Here is a 26147-nt window from a genome sequence, read left to right as displayed (position 1 = left end):
CAATATTTTAATGTCTAAGTTATATATACCTAATACTGTAAAGCTAAAGTTCTCAACAAAACTGCAAATAAAACATAGCCACCAATACTTCATCATCTTACCTGTATGCAAACTGATTCTTAAAACTTTAAACCAATATAATAGTTTGCTAAGCTTAATTTAATTCTCAATACTTCCCTTAAATTCTATTTTTAATTGAAAAAAGTCATTAAAATGACATCTATTATAGGATATCTGTGAAAATCAATTTTATAAACCATATATGATCATGTTACTCAAAGTTGGCATCACTTTTTTTTTTTTGCTATGTTTTCTTAGCCAGATTTATTTTAACACAATGGGCTACATTTCTACAGTTAAGATTCACTACTTGCCATATTTTAAGAAATCAAATAAACACAATTCAATTAGGTATGGGTTTTTCAATATTTCCATAAAGGCAGAAGGGAGAAGCATATAAATTAATTCGTTAAAGACAGTCTTTGAAAAGCATATTTTACAATACATTATCTCATGAATTCATCAATTTCTCACCACGAGAAATTATGAAAAGCCTGTTTAATTCCAGAGTTTGCATATTTTCACAACTAATCACAGTGCTTTTATTGTACAAAATATGTGTTTTTTTTTGTAATCCTATTTACCAATCTAGGCTGTTACAGAAGGATTTTATCCCATGCTATCATAAAGATGTTCTTCAGAGTTTTGGAAAAGAAAAAAAAAATTTTTTTTGACATCACTTTTAAGACCGAAGACAGACATTTAGGTCTTTGTTATAAATTCTGCAAAACTCCTGGAGAAGACTCATGAAGGTCCCTTGGACTGCAAGGAGATCAAACCAATCAATTTTACAGAAAATTGACCCTAAATATTCATTGGAAGGACTAATGCTGAAGTTGAAGCTCCAATACTTTGGCCACCTGATGCAAAGAGCCGACTCACTGGAAAAGACCCTGATGCTGGGAAAGACTGAAGACAAAAGGAGAAGGGTGGCAGAGGATGAGATAGTTGGATAGTACACTGACTCAATGGACATGAATTTGAGCAAACTCCAGGATAGTGGAGGACTGAGGAGCCTGGTGTGCTATAGTCGATGAGGTCGCAAAGAATCGGACATGACTTCACGACTAAACAACTATATATAATGCTGACTGCTGTAATGAATATCCTTGTAGAAAAGCTTTTGTAATTCTGTTTATTTACTTAAAGTGTTAGAACTAGAATAAATGGGTTAGAGGTTACATTTTTTGAAGCTTTTGTAAATATTTCTAAATTATTTTCAGTCATACTCTATGTGGGTAATATTCATTCATTTTATTCACTTTTGAGGAGTAAAAAAACTCACCTTGATATTGTTTTGACACAAATGTCTCTGATTTAGCAATCATTAGGAAAATAGTTAAATAAATTATAGTATGGCCAAACCAAGAAATACATTGCAGCTATAGTAAGTATAAATACACCTGTATACGCTGACATGGAGGGATGTTCAGATGGTTTTTGGGAAAAAAATAAAACGAGAAGGCTTAAAAAGTATCATAAGTAGATGTACCCTTTTTATGTGCATAGAAAAAAGATCTGAAAGAACATATACCAAATTGTTCACTAATCCATAGTAGGATTAAGAGAAGATGTTTGGGTGAAAGAGGGGGACAGACATGCAGTTTGTACTTCACCATTGAATTTTTTTCAGTAATATGTAAATAAGAATTTTAAGTAACAATGTATTATTTATATTATTATACTAGAATCCCTAAAAGTCTTTTTGTGGTGCCTCTGTCTGGCATTATCATTATCATTCAGACCATTTTTAATATTATTAATTATTTTACTCTATGTGATACTATCCTTATTTTATCTAATTTTTTTAGTTCATCAAAACTACACTACATTTTATTCCTATCTATATTTTACTCCTATGCTTCAAGGTTTTAAGAAACTTAAAAAAATAAAAGCAATGAGAATCTTACTTCTGTTTTTTTCAAATTTTTAAATAAAAACATTCAAAATGACTGGTTTGTGTAGAGACAGGAAAAGAAATTTCTATCCTTCCCATAATATTTTTTTTTAATAAAGAGGAAACTTGTCCACAACTAGACTATTTTATTTTTCCTTGTATATCTTTATTCATCTACTGCTACCTATACCCAGAAGTTCTTGAAGTTATTATCCACAGTTTAATTTGGATGTCAAGATTATTACTGATGGTTGTAAACTAAAGGAAAACACACAAATTTTATATACATAATATGAAATACAGTAACTTATTAAATTGTATCAGGTTTTAGAGGGCGTGGGGAATGAAGTATGCTCTTAAAATGATATATATGGTACTGCCTTTTTAAATGACCAATCTATTCATCTGTTTTGTATCTCTGAAGATGGCTATTAACATGTGTGGGAGTAACTGAATATAGAATACAAACCAGGAGTGATATTTAGTTCATTTCCTACAGCTAGACTCCAAACTTTCCCACGAACACTAGGGGGCAATCCCTGCCACCACAATTCTCGAACTCTTCTCGTACTACGCCTAGAATTGAAGGGGGAGAAAAAAGGAGAAAGTTACTTTTTATACCAATAAATACTAGTTCCATGATGGTTTACCTAGTCTACGGCCAAATGACTGAATGATTTTTTAGAACATGGAGACTTAAGTATGTGATGCATTCTTTCCTTGGGTTCATGCATGTAGGCAAAAAAATGTCTAAAAAATATACAGCAATTTAAAGGGAACTGTCTTCCATAACTGCACTTACACTAAGGATACAATGAGAGAATTAGAAATATAGGAAAATCATGAAAAATCATCATAAAAAGAATATAAAAATGCATTGTCAATACAGTCCTAAAAACAAAACCACGAAGTATTTACTACGGGTAAAGCTCTAGTCATTGGGAGGCAGCACAGTCTACTGAAAGAAGTGTGGGCTTTAAAATCAGATAGACTTGAGTTCAAATCTAGTTAGCCATTCATTAATTGTACAACCTTGGGCAAATCACTTAACCTCTCTGACTCTGAGAATCCCTCTAAGATAAAAGGAAATAAAGGTTGTGAGAATCAAAGGTGATTACTTGTGTAAAGAGCCTAATATAATATCTATCACATTATGCCAATATTCAATACATTCCCAAAGCACATCCTATACTTGGCATTGCAGAAGTCATCTCCCACCAGTCCAGAGGAAAAATAATGCATGTATAAAAATATTATCAAAAAATAAAGGCAAAGTAACGCAAGAAGTGTATTAGTCTCAAAGTATAATGGGACATTACAGAAGGGAAAGATCATATATAACATATTATCTTGATTATGAGAAGCATATTAAAATCACTTTAATATTTACCATTTAATAAATGCATATTACAATGAATGTATATGTTTAATATTTTCTTTGCCAAAAATCCTGCTATTACATCAACAGTACATGTAGCAATATAGATAGTACGTAAGAATTAAGAAAATATGGTAACAGGAAATTAGAAATTTCATAGATCAACAAGTATTCAGATACGATTCAAATGATAGATAAAATTCTGATATGCATAGAGGGTGGTCAGTAAGGGAAGCAGGCATATGAGATTGAGGGATTTACAAAAGCAAACAACAGAGATAAGCATGAAAATTTTCAAACTCTGGTTAACAGTATAATTTAGCCAAAACACAATACATGCTAGAAGTCATCAAAATATAAAATTGGAAACATGAGATCTTTGGAGACAGACTGAAATTCAGGAAAAGTCTGCTTACTTACATTACTTCCCAATTGGGTAGTATTTCATTGATCCAAATTACCATTGCACTTGCAATACTTTCTTCCTGTTTAAACCTTTCTTTCATTATTTTTTTCCTTTTATGTGCTTCTTTAATTTCTGTTTTAAACAAGTAAAAATTATTTCAACATAAAACAACCCGATCAAAATGCCCTTCTCTTTCTACCGAAGTCTACAAAAGAGACCTTCACATAAAGAATATTCTGGTAAAAGGAAGGAAGAATGGAAATGAAGAAGGGAAGAAGGGGAAGAAAGGAAAAAGGAGAAAGAGGAAAGGAGGGAAAGAGAGAAAAAGAAAAAAATGAACTTGATTAACATAATTTAAAAATAGCTTCTTCTATTCTACAAAAATGGATGGAACAAAGCTCAAAAAAATAATTTAAATAGATTACTATATCACATAGTCTACTTATACTTAATCAATGAAGTAAAATTTCTCATGAATTAACTATGTAAAAATAAACAACTGTGAGTGACTAACAATACCAATTTTTTCATACAACGGGTTTATGAATTTCTTCACATAAAACCACATGACAGTGACTTCCCTGGTGATTCAGCGGTTAAGACTCTGAGCTTCCAATGCACAAGGTGTGGGTTTGATCCCCAGTCGGGGAACTGAGATCTCACATGCCATGTGGCACAGAAAACAAAAACAAAAACCCACATGACATTGAAAAATGATATTGCCATAGCACTATTACAGTGACCCTTTCTTTTGCTATGATGTTTCAGTTTACTAATTACATGGAAATTTTAAAATCCTCCTAACACACACACATACACCTAACACCACTCTGATGATCAGGAGTCACAATTTTGGAATAAGAGATGCCCCCCAAATAGAGAAGTACATACACAGAGAATGAATGAATTTTAGAACCAGTGGGACTTCAGAGATTAGCTGGCTAAACTGTTTTCTAATTGTGTTTCACACATGACTCACAAACCATCTTAAGGGGGCAAGTAAATAGCTCCACGTTTTTTTATTTATGTATTCAGATTCTAAGTGTTGACTGAAGGGCATGAAAAGTCCAGATGTAGTCAACTGCCCCCTCCTCCACCCTTCTTCTCCAACACACACAAACATTTCACAGATGAGGAAAATTAAGATTTATTTAGAGTATCACATCCAGGAAGCATAAAACAAGATTAAAGCTTTGACCTTCTGACTTCCCAATTCAATGTTACTTCTATCATATCATATTGTTGGTGCTAAGACACTTCAGTTGTGTCCGACTCTGTGTGACCCCATAGACGGAAGTCCACCAGGCTCCCCCATCCCTGGGATTCTCCGGGCAAGAATACTGGAGTGGGTTGCCATTTCCTTCTCCAATGCATGAAAGGGAAAAGGAAAGGGAAGTCGCTCAGTCGTGTCCAACTCTTAGCGACCCCATGAACTGCAGCCTACCAGGCTCCTCCATCCATGGGATGGAGGTGGGGTGGGGTGCCATTGCCTTCTCCGATCATATTGTTAGGTTCATCTAATTTATCAATAATCATCTTAAACATTAATCAAATAGTAATGTCAATGTTAAGAGTCAATTAAAATTTGTTGGGTATGCTAGAAATATTTCAAATTGTATAGTAAAATAAATGTAACCAATGTTTACATAATTATGCCTTCTAAAAAGATTGTGCCACAAAGCAGAAGTGTATATTATTATAATATTTGATTCACTTAAGTCAAAGGAAAAAATATCAGTTGTTAATAAAGTTTATGCCAAAAAATATAGATAACTGTGTAATATTTTCTAAAAATGTACCCTGAACTAACAATACTTAGGTAAGTAAGTATTGCTAAATCATCCTTATGTTTTATTTTTGGTTGGAAGAGAGAATGAATAAATGTGTGAATTTATACACATAAGAATATACACTTCTGTGCCTGTCAAAATAACATAACTGGGACTTGAGAAAAACTTCATAAGTCATGAAACTTCATAAGTCACTTTTTACTTCCAAATCATATTCCCATAACCTATAGAAAGTTACTGCAAAATGTCAAAATTCTTAAATTATAAAATATCAAAAGCTTAGTGAAAAAACAAATGAATTTCATGAATGGATTCATGAATAACATCTTCATTTATAAATTAAAGTACTAGTAGTCCCAGGTTTATGATGCAATTACGTCTCTCACAGATAGTCTTAGACCTTTCTCCTCATACTAGTTTTGTAAAAGTATTTTAAAAACTATGATTCTTGTATGACATTTTATTTCTCCTTAAACAAATCTAGTCAGCATCATCTTAAAGACAGACTTGGTCAATTTCACCATTTGCCATCCTGTTGAAATGAATTTAGTAGGAAATGAATTTCGTACTAACATCAATAAATAAAATATATCACCTGGAGTTAAATTTTATACCTCGTTTTTTAGCCTCAGCCACCATCTCATCATATTCTTGTCGGTGACGTAAAGCCTCTTCCACAGATTTGGCAGGAAGATTTCTGAGGAAAAACAAAATTTAAGTCAATTTTTTAAAGACTAACTTAAGTTTACTGATCTACTTTCTTTATATAGCCAGATACAAAAGAATTTCTAACTTAATTTTCACATTTCATACAATAAGAAAGTATAAGGTTGAAAAGAACTCTGCATTTTAGAAAAGAATCAGATCCAGGTTGCTAATATTTGTTATATATATCAAATATCATATATATTTGTTTATATGTCATTTAAATATGTTTGATTTTAGCCAATAACTAGCTTATTTGTTAAACTCATTATAGTTTATTTTTTAGTCAACTTTTTTGAGGTATAATTTCACCCAACAAAATGGACATACATATTTTAAGGGTACTGTTTGATGAGTTTTGACAAACGTATATATCTGTGCAAAATATGCATCAATCAAGATACAGAATGTTCCCATAAATCCACAGTTAGTTTTTGACCCCTTTACACTTAATACTTACCAAACTCCTACCTTAAGCAATCACATATCTGATTCTATCACTATAGATTAGTCTCTAATAAAGAATTTCGTATAGATTCTTTTCTGCCTGGCTTCTTTTGCTCAGCGTATTTTTGATATTCATCCACTTTGTCCTGTGTATTAGTAATGATTTCTTTTAATTGGTGAGTAATGTTCCATTTACCCATGTGGATGGACATTTAGACTGTTTCTAGTTAGGGGCTACTGTGAATAAAAGCTACTATAAATATTCAAGTGTGGCTATCTGCATTCATTTCTCTTGGCAAATAAGTAGGAGTATTTATATGCTTTCCACTTTATTAGAGATTTAACATAACATTCTAAATAAAATTTTGATAATCCGTTACTCACTTGCATATATTATATTTTGGTTTATAAAATCAATGGCTTCACAGAGGCATGATTTAGATATATGACTATACAAAATGAAATACATTTGAATATTACCACATATCCAAATATGTCATAATAATGTCAAGTTTTTAGAACCAGTTTTTTAAATGATTTTCAACAGGCTAGGTGGGGAAAGGTGGGACAAACTTTCAAATTATATATTCTACTTCTTGCCATCTCAGGTTAAGATTCCTTAGATATGTTGTAGCTGCTGCTGCTGCTAAGTCACTTCAGTCGTGTCTGACTCTGTGTGACCCCATAGACGGCAGCCCACCAGGCTCCCCCGTCCCTGGGATTCTCCAGGCAAGAACACTGGAGTGGGTTGCCATTTCTTTCTCCAATGCGTGAAAGTGAAAAGTGAAAGTGAAGTCGCTCAGTTGTGTCCAACTCTTCTCGACCCCATGGACCACAGCCTACCAGTCTCCTCCATCCATGGGATTTTCCAGGCAAGAGTACTGGAGTGGGGTGCCATTGCTTTCTCCTATGTTGTAGCAGGAAGGAATAAAAGTTAAGATTTCTGCTTCAGACCATAATGGAATAAGAGGGATCAGGTTTATCTTCTTGCCTTAATTAATTAGAAAAACAAATAAAATACATTAAATTACAGTTTAAGATGCTGGACCATAGGCAGCACAAGACCATACTCCTTATGAAAAAGGAAACAAGGTAACCCTGCAGATGCCTGACCTTACTCCCTGGAATTTCCAGGTCTCAGTGCTGGAAGGAAGTGCCAAAACAGGGCCCACCAGTCTTGCTGAGTGAGAAAACTTATTAGAGTTTCAGATAGAATTTGAGTAACTGTGTACCAGAGAGAAGGCAGCTGCAGAGGCTTTGGCTGAACACTGAACTATGTATGTGTGTGATTAAACTATAGTGGCGAGAGAAAGAAACACCAGAAATAAATAGGTAGAACATTTTCAAAATCACACTGGACTGGGCCATCAAAGAAGAGAGATCTCCTAATAGAGTATTCAACAGACTCCTTAGGGCACTACCTCAGTAGTAAGGATAAATTATAAATCAGCTCTACACTAACGGTTGTTCTGGAAGCACTGTAACAATAATTAGGTCAAAAGGATCAAAGCAATTCCATACCACACCAAAAAATATTTATTTAAAGGAATACAAACAAGTCCAATACCCAACCATGTAAAAACGCAGTATCTGGTATCCAATAAAAATTATCAGGGATGTAAAGAATCAGGAAAATAAAACCATAATAAGAAGAAAAATCAATCAGCTGAAATAGGGCAAAATTGTCAGATAACAAGACTAGAACTCAAGGACGATAAACCTGTTATAAACATACTCAAGAAGAAGAAGGAAGTAACATGATAAGAGAAATCCAAGATCCAAATCCAATGTCTACAGATGAAAATTTCTAGAATGATAAATTCAAAAGATAGGACTGACAGAAAATTATATACTACAGAAGAAAAAGTAACTGAACTTTAAGATATAGCAATATAAAACTGTACAGAGAAAGAAACCCCACCCCCTCAAAAAAAAAAAAAAAAAACAAACATAAATGAGCTATGGGACTCTATGGAAAAATATCAAGTAACATATGTTTAATGTACATCTCAGAAGAAAGGAGGGAGGGCAGAACAAAAAGCTGTTGAAGAAATAAAGACTAAAATTTTACCAAAATCAATAGAAAACTATAAATGCAGAGATACATTAAGCTCAATGAATCCCAAACAGATAGAACATGAAGAAAACCACACCAAAGCATACCATAATCCAATTCATGAAAATCACACAGAACAAAGTCTTTTTTAAACGCATTCAGAAGTAAAAGAATTCACTGCAGGCTGAAAAAGTCAACAGACTTGAAAGAAATGAAAAAGTCTGATCCTTAAAGGATGAGGCAGGTGAGAAGTAGAAATAGAATAACTGCATTCCAAATTAGGGTAATAATGAAAAGACAAGGCTTAAAAGAAAAGTTTAATTATAAAAGAGTAAGGTGTAAAGAAATATTTATCCCAAACACTGTTTAGAACAAAACCTTTTGCACTGTATTTTTATAAACTTCTTCTGGAAAGAAGTTACAATTCTTGGTTAAAATCTTAATCTATTTTGGATGAATTTTTAAAAGTTTAAGAAAGGTCTGGGAATTTGGCTATTACCTACCAAGCTATCAGTCAGTCAAGAGTCTAAAGATCTTTAGTCAGTATTCTTTACCTAGCCAGGTATTCTTTTCTTGCTTATCTAAACACTCTCTGAATTAGCCTTGTTCATTCACCTGGCAGCAAGACTGAAATATTAATAAAACTTTGACATGGTCTCATAACTAAAAATTTTTTTTAATACTAATGAACAATGAATATGGACATATTTACCAAATCCTAAAAAAGAAAAAAAAACTACTGAGATCACAATCTTTAGTATGAAGAAATGTAACAAGAACAAATAAATAATGTACTTATGTTCAGCTTTTCTCCTCTCATAATATCTAAAAACATGTTCAACCTCTACCTGTTTGGCTCCAGATTTTTTTTATTACACTCATCAGGATAATGGGTGGAAAAACATACAGACTAGGAATGTAACTTTAAATAAAGTTAGGAGTTTGTATACTGGAAGGAAAGAGAAATCTAAAAGAAGAAAAAGTTTAGGTCCAGAGAGCCTAAGAAGGAAAAAAAGGAGTTAAGGACCAAGTAGTCTTGGTTTAGGGACGGTGTGTTTTGTCTGATAACAAATCAGAGACTTTATTTTGAAGAACAGCAGCTTTGTAGAAAGCTAAGATGGGAAGGATATATATATATCCTTAATACCCAGGAAAAAATCTTGAATATATATATATATATTTGAATATATATATATATATTTGGGGTTTTTTCTTTCCTTTTTTTTGGTCGCACCATATAGCGTGTGGGATCTTAGCTTCTCGACCAGGGATCAAACCCACATCCTCTGCAGTGGTGGGCAGTCTTAACTACTGGACCACTAAAGAAGTCTCAAAAATATACTCTTAATAACAGTAAACCAATTGGTTGATAGTAATTGCATGGCAAAAAGGATAAATATATCTTAAGTGCATATTAAATATAAAGAAACAAAAACTAACTGCTCTATCATGTGAAGGCAAGACAGAGCAGGGGTGGGAGGGGTGGGCAAAATAAGTGAAAGGGATTAAGAAGCACAAATCTCTGGAGAAGGAAATGGCAACCCACTCTAGTATTCTTGCCTGAAAAAGTCCATGGACAGAGAAGCCTGGCAGGCTATAGTCCATGGGGTACATGACTCAGCACACATGCATTGAGGGTGGAGGGGGTTACATGACTCAGCACACATGCATGAGGGTGGAGGGAGATGGGTTGGTAGCAATAAACTGGTAGAACTTTAAAAAGAAAAAAAAGTACAAATCTCTAGTTATATAATAAATAATTCACAGGGATATAAGATATAACATAAGAAATATATCAGTAATACTGCAATAACTTTGTATCAGGATGGATGGATGGTTATTGTTATCTGGATCATTTCATAACATATATAAAAGTGTCAAATCATTATGCAGTACACCTGAAATATAACACTGTACATCAGCTATATTTCAATTAAAAAAAAAGATAAGACAGAGGAAGGCTGACACAGTAACAGATATACTATGTTATATATATTTTATGTTTCATACACTGGCTCATAGAGACATAGAAAACATGCATAAATCTTGGAGATCAACAATTCTTCCTTATTTATGTTAGGATTCATCACTGGAATTAAAAAGAACTTTTTAAAACCAATTTCTTTAATTTACTGATACCTTTTAAATGAAATACTAATAAGAAAAATTAAATTTAAGTTCAAAATACAAACAGTATGCCTGATGAGAAATACTTACGATGGTCGATCCTCAAGAATCAGGGCAGTGGTAGAAAGTGGCTCAAATTCAAAATTCTTTCGTCTTGAAGACTGAGGTGGTGGTTTACAGGTTCTCCCTGTCCGTGCTTCATATTCCTAGAGTAGATAAAAATATACTTATGCAGCGACTTTTCCAATTAAATCTGTATCATTTAGGATATTATGCTATAATAAGGAATACATACAATTCATACATTAATTTGGTAAAAATATCAGATAGGCAAAAAAGTCACTTTTTTGCCCTGAAGCAATCTAAACTATTAATTTATGCAATATATAAAGTATGAAAGTATGTTAAAAGAGGGGAAGGTACAATGTACTAGATTAATTAGGTAAGGTTTAGGAAGATGTTCTTGTTTGCATTCTATGGTATCAGTTTCCAGTTTCCAAGTCTATGATATCACTTCCATTATTCAAAGTCCAGCTTTGAATAATCTACACCGGATAAGCCTACTTTCTAAACTTTCAGCCAGATCAACGATAAAAATATTGACACAAGAAACAGATAATCCTGTTTTAATGCTCTGAAGATCTCTTTCAAGTGTGACACTGAACCCCTAATCATACTGGTTTTGGATTTCAACATACTCTGAATCTAACTACTATAAATCTACCCACCATTTTAAACTGAAACAACAATTCACCAACATATCTTACCCCAAAAAAGGCAAAAGACTCAAATATTTCACTAAAATTTAAAAAACTGTTACTATGGTATTTTCTCACTCAACTGAATTGATAATTCTCTTAAAAGAAATGAAGGTGGTTTAACGTGATATGTTTTTGTCGGACATATTTAAATTTCTACATTTGAGCATTTTTTCATAAATGTTCACAAGCTTCTGCTAAAATTTCTAGAAAGTTGCAGATCAATACCAAAATTGTGACTATTTATAATTTCCAGAACCCACATTATTCCCTTTCTAAAACAAAAAGAAATCAAGCTAGTATTTGATCATCTCCAGATAATAAATATATTTTTCATGATATTCTCAATGGTTACTTATGAGTACATCTTCAAGTTCACTGTCAGATAAAGACATTAACTCAAATGAAGAAAATGAAATGCATTTAAAGTGATCAAGTGTTTCTCTTATTAACTAGCTGTTTTCCTACCATGGCGTATAATTCTTTTAAATTACTATTTTTTCTAACTCAAAAACTGATTCTCACTACCAAATCTGATGTTGCAAAGTACAAATGATGGTTCCATCCCTCTTAAAAATCTGATAATCTTGTTGAAGCTTCATCTTATTTGATATTACTTTAAAAAACAATTTATGATGTCAATCATTTTCTATAAACTTCAAGCTTTACTTTTGGTTTCTGCCACAGTTTACAATGGTTTGTACTATTCTTTTTTTTTAACATTTTTTTTTAATGTGCACCATTTTATTGAATTCATTACAATACTGTTTCTGTTTTATGTTTGGGTTTTTTGGCCACCAGGCAAATGGTATCTTAACTCCCAGACCAGGGATTGAACCTGCACTCCCTGCCTTGTAAGGCGAAGCCTTAGCCACTGGACTGCCAGGGAAGTCCCTAAACTATTCTTTTATAACTGTCTTTAATTCCACATCTCCTCTTCCTTCCACCAAATCTAAGCTGTTAGTCTGAGAGTTCCTTTGCATGACTGCATTGGATTTTTAGAGACTTCTTTCTCAAATTATTTAGAACTTTGTATGTTCATTTTTGCTAACTCCCATCTCAAAGAACTGTACAGCCTTTCAGTGTCAAAAACAATGGAGTCATTCTTTTTTGTTTTCAAAATTTTCAGTGTCAAAAACAGTGGAGTCATTTCTTTTTTGTTTTCAAAATTTTCAGTGTCAAAAACAGTGGAGTCATTTCTTTTTTGTTTTCAAAATTTTCTAATATCTAGGATATACATGTTATTATGATCAATATTTCTTTTCTTCATTACAAACTCAAGTGTAATCCCCTTTTCTGATAATGTTTTTCTTATTAAAAACCATAGATGCTAACACATATGAGGTTTGTTATCACTTACATGGCACTTTGTTTTCCTACAATGTGACCTGGACCTCACTCCCAGACAGAATGCAATGAATACTACCCAATAAAGCATGTTCCATGCAAACAAATGCCAGTACACAGAGAGTAAAATAAAACTCCTAAGTCAACATATTAAAAATAACAACTAGCATTTACTGACACTGACAACATACCACACAGTGTTTTAAACACTTTAAACATTTAATTCTTGAAACAACCTTGTGAGGCACCTAACTCACAGTAGAGGAAACTGAGGCACAAAGATGATATTAGCAGACAGTCAAGTAGCTATCTATAATAATTTTAAATGATGAGATAAATGAAATCATTTAGTGAGAGGCTAATAAGGAACTTTAAAATGGGAGGCTGGAGCTAACAATACCTCAATCACCAATCCATCCACACATTATTTTAAAAGACTACCAGACAGTATGTGTTTCCTGATGCAATGTGAAGTACATATCATCATTCTTGAAGTATTCTTGCCAAAAGAAAAATCAAACAAATATGATTAAGTCCCTAGAACTGTACTCTCCAATATGGTAGTCAAAAGACATGATAACCAAATAAGTCGTATTATGGTCAAATATACATAGAAAAACATCAAGGAATTTGAACAATTAGGTTTCCCTCTGGAGGGTTGGACTAGAAGGGCACTTGTCTTACTTTACTCAGTGTTGTCTGACTTTTCTTACAAGAAATAAAGTAGCTTATTTATGAGAGGCCATTTTATATAAAGTTACTGTGGATCACTGACAAAGATTTTACTTAAGAGCTGGGATCAGAACTAAGGCTAAAATGATAGACATTAATTAGACAGAAAGACTTGGAAAGAACAGGTGAGGGGGAACAAGCAAAAGTGTGGATTAGGGAAATATTAATCTCAATGAATATGAAAAAGGATAGGAAATAAAGTATAGACTAAATTACAGGGCCTTTCACTGGCAAAAATACTTGGAATTCATGCTGAGCAAACTGGAAAGCCACTAAAGACAGAACAAAAAGTGAATACTTTATTAAAAATTAACTAAGTACATGTTTAACATAAAAGGCAACACAAAAGCAAGTTCACCAATATCATTTATGTATTCACCTTACAAAGGAGCTTTATACAGAATTGTCACTCAGATATTTTTCACATGAGAAGAAGAAGGAATTTATATTTGAGTACTTCCTATCACAGATGTTTAGCATAAAAATGCTTTAAATTTCTAGAGCATGATTTTTTTTAAAAGCTTAAAACATGGTATTAATCCATCCTCATCTGAAAATAGGATAGATTTATACATTTTTAATGACTCAAATATTTGCCAAATAAAAGTGCTAGTCTAACATGATTAAAAGTACAAAATTGTATCAGAAATAGTAAAATATCAAATATCAGTACTTTCAAAATTAATCACAAAGTGATATCAGATACATTTAGGCAAATGAATCAGACTACAGGACTAATATTCTGTATATTTACGTCTCTGTAACAACAATTCTCTATAACTTTGGTTTCTGTTTGACCAAGAGTACCAGTCAGAGACTAACCCGCTCCACCACTCTCTTAGCTACGCCCTCCTCCATGTGTGGGCTTCACCTGGAGGCTGGCTTGTTGATCAGAGAAATGACTGTAGCAATGCCAACTGTCACATCCTTAGAGCACAACTTTCAAAGATCCTCTAGCTGGTCTTCTAATAGCAACTTTCACAAAAGAAAAACAAAGTACCCTTCCTGGAAGGTCCCAGTAAACACTTCATTCAACATGCAATCACAATGACCTGAGAAATAAGCTTTATCAGTGAATTAAAGTTAATCAGGGCCTATTGCTGTAGCTGAGGAAAATCACATAATTCTTAAATCACTCAATTCGAGGACAACAGAGAGAGATAGTAGTGTTCAAGTTATTGATATGTAGTTGATAGCCATAAGACATCTTTTAAAAATACAACCAAATAGTACATCATGGGGAGATTCCTGAAGCCATTTTCACTTTAAACCCATGTGTCATGTCATAAAAATCCCCTGTATATTCCTTCCATAGAAGTTTAATAGTGTGGAGAAGGAAATGGCAACCCACTCCAATATTCTTGCCTGGAAAAGTCCATGGACAGAGGAGCCTGGCGGGCTGAAGTCCATGGGATTACATGACTGAGCATGTGTGCACGAGGGTGGAGGGAGATGGGATGGTAGCAATAAAGTGGTAGAACTAAAAAAAAAGAAAAGAATTTTAATAATGAACAAAATATTGATAATTTTATAAGTCAGAAAGAAGTCTTACAATATTAAAAAATGACTGGAAATATCATAGTCCAAGGATATCAGTATATAATGCTAGCTATAGAACACTCACTATCTGAAAATACCACATCAATCTCCTCATTTCCTAACAACAAAGGTTAATTTTTTTTTTCTGCCACACTATGCAATTTGTAGGATCTTAGTTCCCCCCAAGGACCAAGGAGTGGACCAGGGTCCCCAGCAGTGAAAACAGAGTCCTAACCACAGACTACCAGGGAATTCCCAAGGTCAGTTTTAACTGACTTATTTTGAGTTGTTGGAGCTACCTACCAATGGTAAGATAAGAAGCATCTAGTTTTTCTCTTAGGGAATATATTTCTATGAGATATTGCAACGAAGCTTGTTTATTTTGTCAATTTAACTTATTTTTCATCTTTCACTCAACTATTTTTCTATGAAAGCTACTTAATTGGATAACTAGAATAGAAGATGAAAACAATCCTAGAGGCAGGCTAGCAATATCTGTAGGATAATTTATTCTAGCTATTGGTGGCTCAGACGGTAAAGCATCTGTCTGCAGTGTGGGAGACCTGGGTTCGATCCCTGGGTTGCGAATCCCCTGGAGAAGAAATGGCAACTGACTCCAGTACTCTTGCCTGGAAAATCCATGGACGGAGGAACCTGGTAGGCTACAGTCCATGGGGTTGCAAAGAGTCAGATATGATTGAGAGACTTCACTCACTTCTACTGTAAGAAAATTGGAGGCAAATAGGCAATTAATTCTAAGTCTGCTCAAAAGATGGTAAACAACTGATAGCATCTCCATGAGCACAGAGTAGAAAAAATTACTTATTATTCCAAGGCAAAGAAATACTAGATTCACATAAATGAAAAAGATGTTTTTCCTCAAAATAATCTCTTAGAAAAGAGGACATATTTGCTTAACATCTCTCATATTATGGGTGATTTCTCTATTAGTTTGAATGGCAAGGCACTATTTGGAGGAGGTGCGTCATCCTGAAATTATCTCAGTCAATACAGAATATAGTTTGGAAGGTGATTTATTTATTTATTTTTTTGCTGTGGCATGTGGAACTTCTCTGACCAGGGATCAAACCCATGCCCACTACAGGAGAAGTGTGGGGTCTTAACCACTGGACCACAGGAAAATCTTAGAAGGTGATTTTTTGTTCAATTTTTTTTGTTGTGGCTTTGTTCAATTGGAGTAGGAAAGGAAGAAAATGGACATGAAGTAATGAAGGATTCTCAATTCCTGGAGGTGTAACCATTCAATTGCAAACACTCATGAAGAGTCTTTAAAACATTACTGTAAACAGCAATATAGTAAGAGACTAGGTCATAGAGATAATTTTATACTTATAGAACAAATAAAAGAAAAAATATAAAGCATCTGGAAGTTTGTGGCTTGAGACAAAATTTCTAGTAACAAGACAGTACACTTAAAAGGCACTGTACCTCCTACAAACTTGGACAAAAGTGAAGATGCACTGTTCTGGAGCTAAAGACCACAAAAATGCTCAATGATACTGAATATATTGACATTGAAGATGTATGCAAACAGATCTGAATAAAAAGGTACTATTTCTTAATATGCTATTACATATGCAAATTGAATATGTAATTAGAAACAAGTATTTGATTTTCATCTATTATACATTTCTAAAAGTTATATATACATGTTGGACAAAAAAATTCTTCAGAAAGATAGGTAGATTCCCACTTGGTGGGCAAGGAAGAGGTAATTCATACTGTCTCTCTGTAAATGACTTCTTTGTTCCCAAAGGGGAAACAAACAAGGTAAGCCTATTGATCATCCTATTATTATGCATGGGGGCAGTTCTGATATGACCCAGCAATCCCACTCCTGGGCATACACACCGAGGAAACCAGATCTGAAAGAGACACGTGTACCCCAATGTTCATCACAGCACTGTTTATAATAGCCAGGACATGGAAGCAACCTAGATGCCATCGGCAGACAAATGGATAGGAAAGCTGTGGTACATATACACAATGGAATATTACCCAGCTATTAAAAAGAATGCATTTGAATCAGTTCTAATGAGGTGGATGAAACTGGAGCCTATTATAAAGAGTGAAGTAAGTCAGAAAGAAAAACACCAATACAGTATATTAATACATATATATGTAATTTAGAAAGATGGTAACGATGACCCTATATGCGAGACAGCAAAAGAGACACAGATGTAAAGAACAGACTTTTGGACTCTGTGGGAGAAGGTGAGGGTGGGATGATTTGGGAGAACAGCATTGAAACACATGTATTATCATATGTGAAACAGATCGCCAGTCCAGGTTCAATGTATGAGACAGAGTGCTCAGGGTTGGTGCACTGGGATGACACTCAAGGATGGGATGGGGAGGGAGGTGGGAGGGGGTTCAGGATAGGGAACACATGTATACCCATGGCTGATTCATGTCAATGTATGGCAAAATCCACTACAATACTGTAAAGTAACTAGCCTTCAATTAAAATAAATAAATTAAAAAATAAAATAAAATATTAATATCTACAAAAAAAATTATGCATGGGGGCAGTTCTGGATATCTAGTGCACAAGGGAAAACTGGAAGAACGTCCCAACTGTTAGTTGGAATGGTCAGGGGCAGTAGGGGGCAGAATTTGTGGGCCAGAGCATCAGAAGAGGAAGCATTCTGATGAGAAAGAGCTCTAGGAATCTGCATAGAAGTCCTCTGGAGGTATTATTTAGCTGAATACTAAATGGATGTGTGTAGGGCAAAACATTATAAGACCGGGAAAAAAGAAAAACAACTTCTGGGGAAAGAACAATTACTATGGAGTGGTAAGTAAAAGAGTTCCCACAGCTCACCTATGGCTGAGAAGTATTCACATTCCTACTAACCCTAACCAGATACAAAAGTCATCACTGAATACACAGAATATTCAGAAGAGACCTGATTATTCAAACTGATCTGAAACTATGCAAGTCAGAAGACAATGGGAAAATCTTTAAGTTGCTGAAAGAAAAAAAATAATTAACAGGGAACAAACTTGTTGACTTAGGATTCTACACACACACACTTGAAAAATAAAAGCACAATGAGAATGTTTTCAGACAAACAAAACCTGAAAGAATCTGTTGTCAGTAGACCTGCTATATATTTTAAAGGAGATCTTTCAGGCAGAAAGAAAGAATACATTACATGAAAACACAAAGAAATAAAAGCACCAAAAATAGTAAATATGGAAAGACATTTTAGAAAAGACACAACTAAGAGACAAAAATATAAAAGTAATTTTTAAAAGGATATCTGACTAAATGCAAAAATAATACCAGAGTATTGAGGGGGTTTACAGCACAAAATCAGAAGGGACAAAACGGCAGTATACTGTTGTAAAATTATTACATTGTACTCAAAGTGGTATAATGTTATTTGGAGATAGATTGTATTACAGATATATATCATAACAGTGTCCCAGAGATGGTTTCATGATGTCTACAAAGTCAAAACTATAGTCCTAATAATGCTAATAGTTTCTTTGTCAGTATGTTGACAATTTTGCTAAAGCAAAACAAGGAATAAAACTGTTGATCCCCTAGCACAATCAAAGCAATAACATGAAAAATGAAAGTGAAAGTTGCTCAGTTATGTCTGACTCTTTGCAACACCATGGACTACACAGTCCATGAAATTCTACAGGTCAGAATACTGGAGTAGACAGCCTTTCCCTTCTCCAGGGTATCTTCCCAACCCAGGGATCAAACCCAGGTCTCCCACATTGCAGATGGATTCTTTACCAGCTGAGCCACCAGGAAAGCCCAAGAATACTGGAGTGGGTAGCCTATCCCTTCTCCAGTGGATCTTCCCCACCCAGGAATTGAACCTGGGTCTCCTGCATTGAAGGCAGATTCTTTACTATCTAAGCCAGAAAACATAGCCCCAGTCCAGTCATGAGGAAATCATCAGACAACCCAAAATTGAGGATGTGATATAATAAGAAATATTTATTTGTCTCTGTCCCATTTCCTGCCACACAGTTCTTGAAACCTTTGAAATCACTGACATGATGTGTCTTTTTGTATGCTAATGAGATGACTGGTAGTTGAAGGTTCCTAAATATTTTCAGAATGGAGGCTCATTGCCAAGGGTACCAACTATATACTTTCAAAATCAGAACTTTCAGCTCTACCCCTTGACCTCTGGAGAGGGAAGAGGTCCTGGAGGCTGAATTAATCACCAGTAAGCAATGATTTAATCAATTGTGCCTATTTATTATAGTAAGGCCTCCATAAAAAATTCTACCTGAAGTAGTTCGGAGTACTTTTGGGTTGGTGAGCACTCTGTGGGGCTAAAAGGGTAATGAACCCATAGCATGCTTCGAAGTTTTATGTTCCTTCCCTTATACCTTGCCCTATGTATCTCTTCCATCTGGCTGTTTATGTAATAAACTGCTGCACAGCATGGCCAGAAAAAAAAAAAAAGAAGTACTAGAAGCCTGACTTGTATTAAGCATCTAAAATCAGAGGCAGTCTTGTAGGACTCTTAACCTGGGGGTTAACAGTAATTCCAGATAAACAGCCCAAGAATTGAACTGAATTGTAGGACACTCAACTGGGGTGGAAGAATTGGTCAATGTGAAGAAAAACCCTACACAGTCTACACAGTTGGTGTCAGAAGTACTGAGGGCAGGAAAAAATTAGTAGTTTTTCTTTTAAGGACCATTTTGGAAAATATCTGACCAATATTCCTCCTTTGATTCCTTGTGCATATCAAAAAGAATGCATGCATGCATACTAAGTCACTTTAGTCATGTCCAACTCTGTGCAACCCCACAGACGACAGCCCACCAGGCTCCTCTGTCCCTGGGATTCTCCAGGCAAGAATACTGGAGTGGGTTGCCATTTCCTTCTCCAATGTATGCATGCATGTTAAGTCGCTTCAGTCATGTCCAGCTCTTTGCAACCCCATGGACAGCAGCCCACCAGGCTCCTCTGTCCATGGAATTCTCCAGGCAAGAGTACTGGAGCAGGTTGCCATTTCCTTCTTCATCAAAAAGAAAACACACAACTATATGAAAATACTCTTTCCTTTACTATCTAGATATTAGTATAAGGCCATATTTTCTTCACACACTTAAACTAAAACAATAGACAAGCAGAAACTGAATGCAGGAGTAGAAATGATAATCCAATCTTCTTTCATAATATTAAGCCAGACATTAAGAGATGTGTAAAAATGTAAATCAATGCTAGTCTTCCCATCAGTTGGTTTTTTAAAACAGTTTTTAAAATATATATTATTTATGTTAACATGTAATGACTTTATTATTGCTATTTTTAAATGAACTAATAAATATTTCAACCTGTCAGTATTAATTCTGGGTACAGCAGTTACTCATAGACAATTCCCATGAACAAAAACTCTTTGGAAGAAACAAAAACAAGAAACTCTTTGAGATCCTTAATAGCCAGAATCCAAAGCAGTTGTAAATATAAAACATTTGAAAACTGCTGGCCAAGAGCAACAACTGAAAAACTAAAACAAACGTATACCTAATAAGTTAATAGTGGAGATAAAACGGAGTACTAAAAACACTCATTTAATCCAAAAGAGGGCAGGAAATGAGATAAAAATTAGCAAAGACCAGATGGGACAATCTGAAAAGAAGTAGCAAGATGGTAAATTTAAATTCAGTCATACCAATAAATGACAGTAAATGACACTCTTTAAAAAGAAGAGGGTATTTAGACTGCCTACAAAGACCCAAATATATGCTATATACAAAAAAAAACACTTTAAATACAAAGATGGAAAAAAGCAAATGAACAGAACAATTAACATGTAAGCACTAATTGAAAGCAAGCTATAGTGGATAAATTGGACAAAAACTTCCTAATAAGAACCATTACCAGGGCAAAAAGACATTACATTAATGGTAAAGAGGTCAATTCACCAAAAAGACATAAAAACAAAGCTTCAAAACAAAAACAGAAGAAAAAAGAGAAAAGGAGAAACAGTCAAGTAGATTATGGTGGATATTTCATTATTCCTCTCTCAGTAATTCATAGAACAAAAAATCAGCAAAATTATACAACACTTAAACAATACTATCATCTAACGACCCAACTGAGATTTATAAAACACTGACCTAACATCAGCAGAATACATACATTCTTTTCCAATGCACAAGGAATATTCTCTAAACATCTTATATCTGGGACATAAAACAACTTTCAAATATTGAAAAAGACTGAAATTGCATAATGTATATTGCGTGAGCATAATGGAATAAAATTAGAAGTTATTTACAAAAACCTATCTGGGAAAAGTCTAAAATATTTGAAAGTTAAAACAACACACATTTTCAATTGAGTGAAAATGAAAATTCTGATACCTGTTAAACACAGCTAAAGCACAGTTAGGAGGAAATGTACAGCTTAATACAAATATTAAAAAGATAAATGGTCTAAAATCAATGATCCACTTTAAAAAACTAGAAAAATCCAAAGCAAGAGTAAATAGAGAGAGAGGTAAAAATCAATGAAACAAAAGGGGTATATTTTTAAAAGGTCAATAAACCTGATAAACTTCTGGTAATATTGATCAATAAAAAAAGAAGACACGAATTACTAATTTCAGGAATGTGTGAGAGATCATCTCTATGTTTATGACATAACAGATAGATATTAAAAGGATAAGAGAATATTATTAACAACTTTATTCCAATAAATCCTACAGCAGAGATGAAACATAAAAATCTCTTGAAAGATACAAGTTAACCAAAACTGACTCAAGAAAAAACAGAAAACAACATACCTCCTATCGATTAAAATTTAAATTTATAATTAAAAAGCTATCCAATAATACAGTAAGTCCCCTACACATGAAAAACTTCTATTCTGAGTGTGTTCATAAGTCCAACTTGTAAGTCCAATAAAGTTAGCCTAGGTACCCAACTAACACAAACAGCTATATAGTACTATACTGTAATATGTTTATAATACTTTTCACACAAATAATACATAAAAAACAAATACAAAAAAACAAAGCATTTTTAACCCTATAGTACAGTACCTTGAAAAGCACAGTATGACAGTTGAGTAGTTGGCATACAGGGGCTGGAACTGAGTGAACAGGCAAGAAGACCGAGGACAAACTGCAGTTTCACTCCAGCCTGACGCTGACAGAACGCACTTTCACATTTTTGAAAGCATGCAACTTAAAGGTTCGCATGTAAGGTACTTACTGTAACAACAACAAAAATCCCAGTATACTTCGTTTATGTCATTAATTCTCAATTGGGGTTGACTCTGGCCCTAAGGAATGTTTGACAACATCAAGAGACATTTTTGGTTGCCACAACTGTGAGGGAATGCTGCTGGCATCTACCGGGCAGAGGCCAAAGATGCTACTAATTCTTCACTGCACAGGAAAGGTCCCCAAGAACAAAAATGACAAGGCCTAAAATGTCAATAGTGCTAAAGCTGAGAAACTTTGCCTTAGATAATCTCACTGCCAAGTTCCATCAAATATTTAAGGAAGAAAAAATATTAATTCTACACAAATTCTTTTAGAATAGAGAGAGGAAAGAAACAGCTCTCAATTCATTCAATAATTCCAGCATTATCCCAATACCAAAATCAGACAAAACTAGTAAAAGAAAATTATAGACCAAGATCTCAAATTAAAACAGAAGCAAAAATTCTTAACAAAATATTAGTATTTCAACTTTGTTTTTCTGCTCCAGCATGTAAGAACCTTAAAAGTTGCCTACCCATTCTAGTCAGTAAAAAGCTGAACATATAAAAAAAAATCAACAACTCTTCTTATATTTCTCAGAGAAATGAGGTCACAGGGCAAACTGCTGTCACAAAATTAGAGAAAGAGACAGGTAGATAGATGTCGAGTATCACAATTTACCAGGGTAGAAACTCCTGAAGAAACCTCTGTGGGAACCAACGCCAGGGTAGGAAAACCTGAATTGTAACTGACAAATTGCTAGAGGCTTAATGCGGACATGTCCGAAAGCTAAGACTCTGAGAGATCCCAGCCCCACATACTTGAGCAAGTTTTACCTCCAGGAACTCTATCAGGTCCTCACAGAGAATGACAGAGAAAAACGCCCTTGTGCTTGCAGCAGTAGGAGGGGAAAAGGAACTATTTTGAAATATATTAGAGCAATCTGTTCTTAACAAAGCTTGCTCTCAGGAAAAACTATTTCACCAGAACCTAACTTACTGCAGTCTTATCAGAGTCTAACCTATCTGGGGAAAGGAACATGTCCAACTCCAGTCCACCTCTCCCACCTAAGGGGGCAGAGGGACTGAGAAGTGCCTGTGCACTGGCAAAGTGCAGTCTGAAGGCACAGGATCACCAAAAGACCGAGAACTAATCACAGGAGTATGCAACCCTTTCCCTCCCGCTACACCTCACCACTACATTACTCGGGTCTATTTACTAAAGTTCTTTATCGAGCCCACCATATCCACTCTTCAGCAAAAAATTATAAGACATACTAAAAAGCAAAAAACTACAGTTCAAGGAGGTTGAACACATCAGAACCATAGTCAATATGGTAACAATGTTGAACTTAGTAAACAAGGAATTTTTGAATACTATTAGTGTGCTAAGAGTTTTAATGGGAAAAGTAGACAACATGCAAGAATTGATGAATAATGGAAGCAGAGAAATGGCAATTCTAAGAAAGAACGAAAAAGAAATGCTACAGATTAAAAAAAAGAAAATTAACTAAAAGAGAAACGGAGAATGCCTCTGATGGAGTAGAGGCAAACAGTTGAGGAAAGAAACCTTGAACTAGAGGATTCCTCATTAGAAACCTCCAAAACTGAAAAAGAGAACAAAGACTGAGCAAAACAGAACAGAATATCCAAGTACTGTGGGACAACTACAAAATATGTAATATACATGTAATGGGACTACCAAAAGAAGAGAGAAAAAATGGAACAGAAGCAATATTTGAAGGAACGACAACCAGGAATTTCTATAAATTAATGTCAACACCAAACTACAGGTCAGAAAGCTCAGAACACAAGGTGGTATAAATGCCCAAATAACTACACCTAGGCAAATCATATATAAATTGCAGAAAGTGTGTTAGTGTGACAATCGCTCAGTCGTGTCTGACTCTATGCGACCCCATGGACTCCTCTGTCCACTGGAGTTCCCAGGCAAGAATACTGGAGTGGGTGGCCAATTATGGAAAATCAAAGATTTTAAAAAATCTTGAAAGAAGCCAGAGGTGAAAAAACCTCTCTACACAAAAGCAAAGATAACAATTTATGGAGAAGTTTTGCACTCTACAAAATTATTCTTCAAAAAAAAAAAAAAAGAACAAGACTTTTCCAAACTAACAAAAATTGAGAGAATTTGTTGCCAATAGATATCTGCCTTGCAAGAAATGTTGAGAGAAGCTCTTCAGAGAGAGGGAAAGGGACACCTCAGAAATTTTTATCTACATAAAAGAAACAGTATCAGAAAGAAATACATGAAAGTAAAATAAAAATTCTATTTTTACTATCCTTAACTAATCCAACAGATAACAGCTTGTTCAAAACAATAATGACACATTCAGTTATATATGGTTGTGTGTATGTGTATGTGAGCATGCTCATGTGTAAATGAAAGGAATGACAGCTAGCATACAAAGGATGGAAGGAAGCAATTAGGAATATTTTGCTGTTATGAAGTACTTGCAGCATGGTGAAGTGGTAAACAATATTTTTTAATGGGTTTGTATTAATTGTAAATGCATATTGCAAACTCTAGGATAAAGGGAGGAAGGAAGGGAAACAGGGAGAGAAAAAGCAGATACAAACTACAAATATCATAAATGAAAGAGGGGTAATCACCACAGATTTGATGTATGTTAAAGAAATATTATGAACAATCATATGTCCATAAACTTGATAAGTTAGATGAAATGGATAAATTCCTTAAAGACATAATCTGTTAAAACTCACAGAAGAAGAAAGAGATGATCTGAACAGTCCTGCTATCTATTTTAAAAATTCAGTCAACAATTATACTCTCAAAAAAGCTGGGGAAAATGAAAAGTAAGGGAGAAAGGGAAGGAGTGAAGGAGTGAAAGAAGGAAGGACAAAGAGAACTGCATTGATAATTACTTTCCAAAAGAGAAAGCTCCTGGCCCAGATGAGTTCATGGGCAAATTTTTAAGAAACATTTAAGGAACAAATTATATCAATTCCCTATGATCTCTTCCAGAATATGGAAGCAGAGAGAATGCTTCCTAATTTAATCAATGAGGCCAGCATTACCCTAATATTAAAACAGGCAAAGACATTAAAAGAAAACCCTGATCAATACATCTCAGAAACACAGATGCAAATATCCTCAATGAAATATTAGCAAATCGAATAATCAAGTAATGTACAAAAAGGATTATATGCCAAGATCAAGTGGGAAAATTCAACTCATTCATAACAAAAATTCTCATTAAAGTAGGAAAAAAAGGGTCATTCCTTTCTTGATAAAAAACATCTACAAAACAACCCAAAGCTAATACTATATTTAATGGTGAGAAATTTTTGAAGTTTTCCCACTAAGAACAAGGCAAGGGATGTCTCCTCCCACCACTGCTTGTCAACATTGTATGAAAAGTCCTGACTAATGCAACAAGACAAGGAAATACAAGGTATACTGATTGGAAAAGAAAACAATAAAACTGCTTTTGCTTGCAGATGCCATGATCTAGTCAATATATAAAATCTGAGGCAAAAGACCCAGAATACCAAACTCAATATCGAAGAAAAAGAAAGTTTGGAGGACTAACATTACCAGACTTCAGGACTTAATGTAAAACTACAGTAATCAATACAATGCAGCATTGACAAAGGACTAGACAATGGAACAGAATAGACGGTGGAAAACAATTCCACATAAACACAAT

General features: G+C 34.3%; 1 protein-coding gene across 3 annotated transcripts in view; it reads right to left on the bottom strand.

Moving 5' to 3' along the window:
• TBC1D12 (TBC1 domain family member 12) overlaps positions 1-26147 on the bottom strand; it is an 89516-nt gene that overhangs the window by 14378 nt on the left and 48991 nt on the right. For all 3 annotated transcript variants that reach the window (XM_065922948.1, XM_065922949.1, XM_065922950.1), the window contains 4 exons: positions 10957-11072; positions 6146-6228; positions 3756-3873; positions 2427-2533 (listed from right to left, as the gene is read on the bottom strand). In XM_065922948.1, the coding sequence (XP_065779020.1) occupies positions 2427-2533; positions 3756-3873; positions 6146-6228; positions 10957-11072 (424 nt within the window). The remainder of the gene's footprint in view (positions 1-2426; positions 2534-3755; positions 3874-6145; positions 6229-10956; positions 11073-26147) is intronic.

This window comes from Muntiacus reevesi, chromosome 2 (assembly GCF_963930625.1).
Source record: "Muntiacus reevesi chromosome 2, mMunRee1.1, whole genome shotgun sequence".
NCBI classification, from domain to species: Eukaryota; Metazoa; Chordata; class Mammalia; order Artiodactyla; family Cervidae; genus Muntiacus; species Muntiacus reevesi.
Note: the sequence above shows the minus strand (reverse complement) of the source record. Positions and strands in the feature narration are given on the sequence as shown.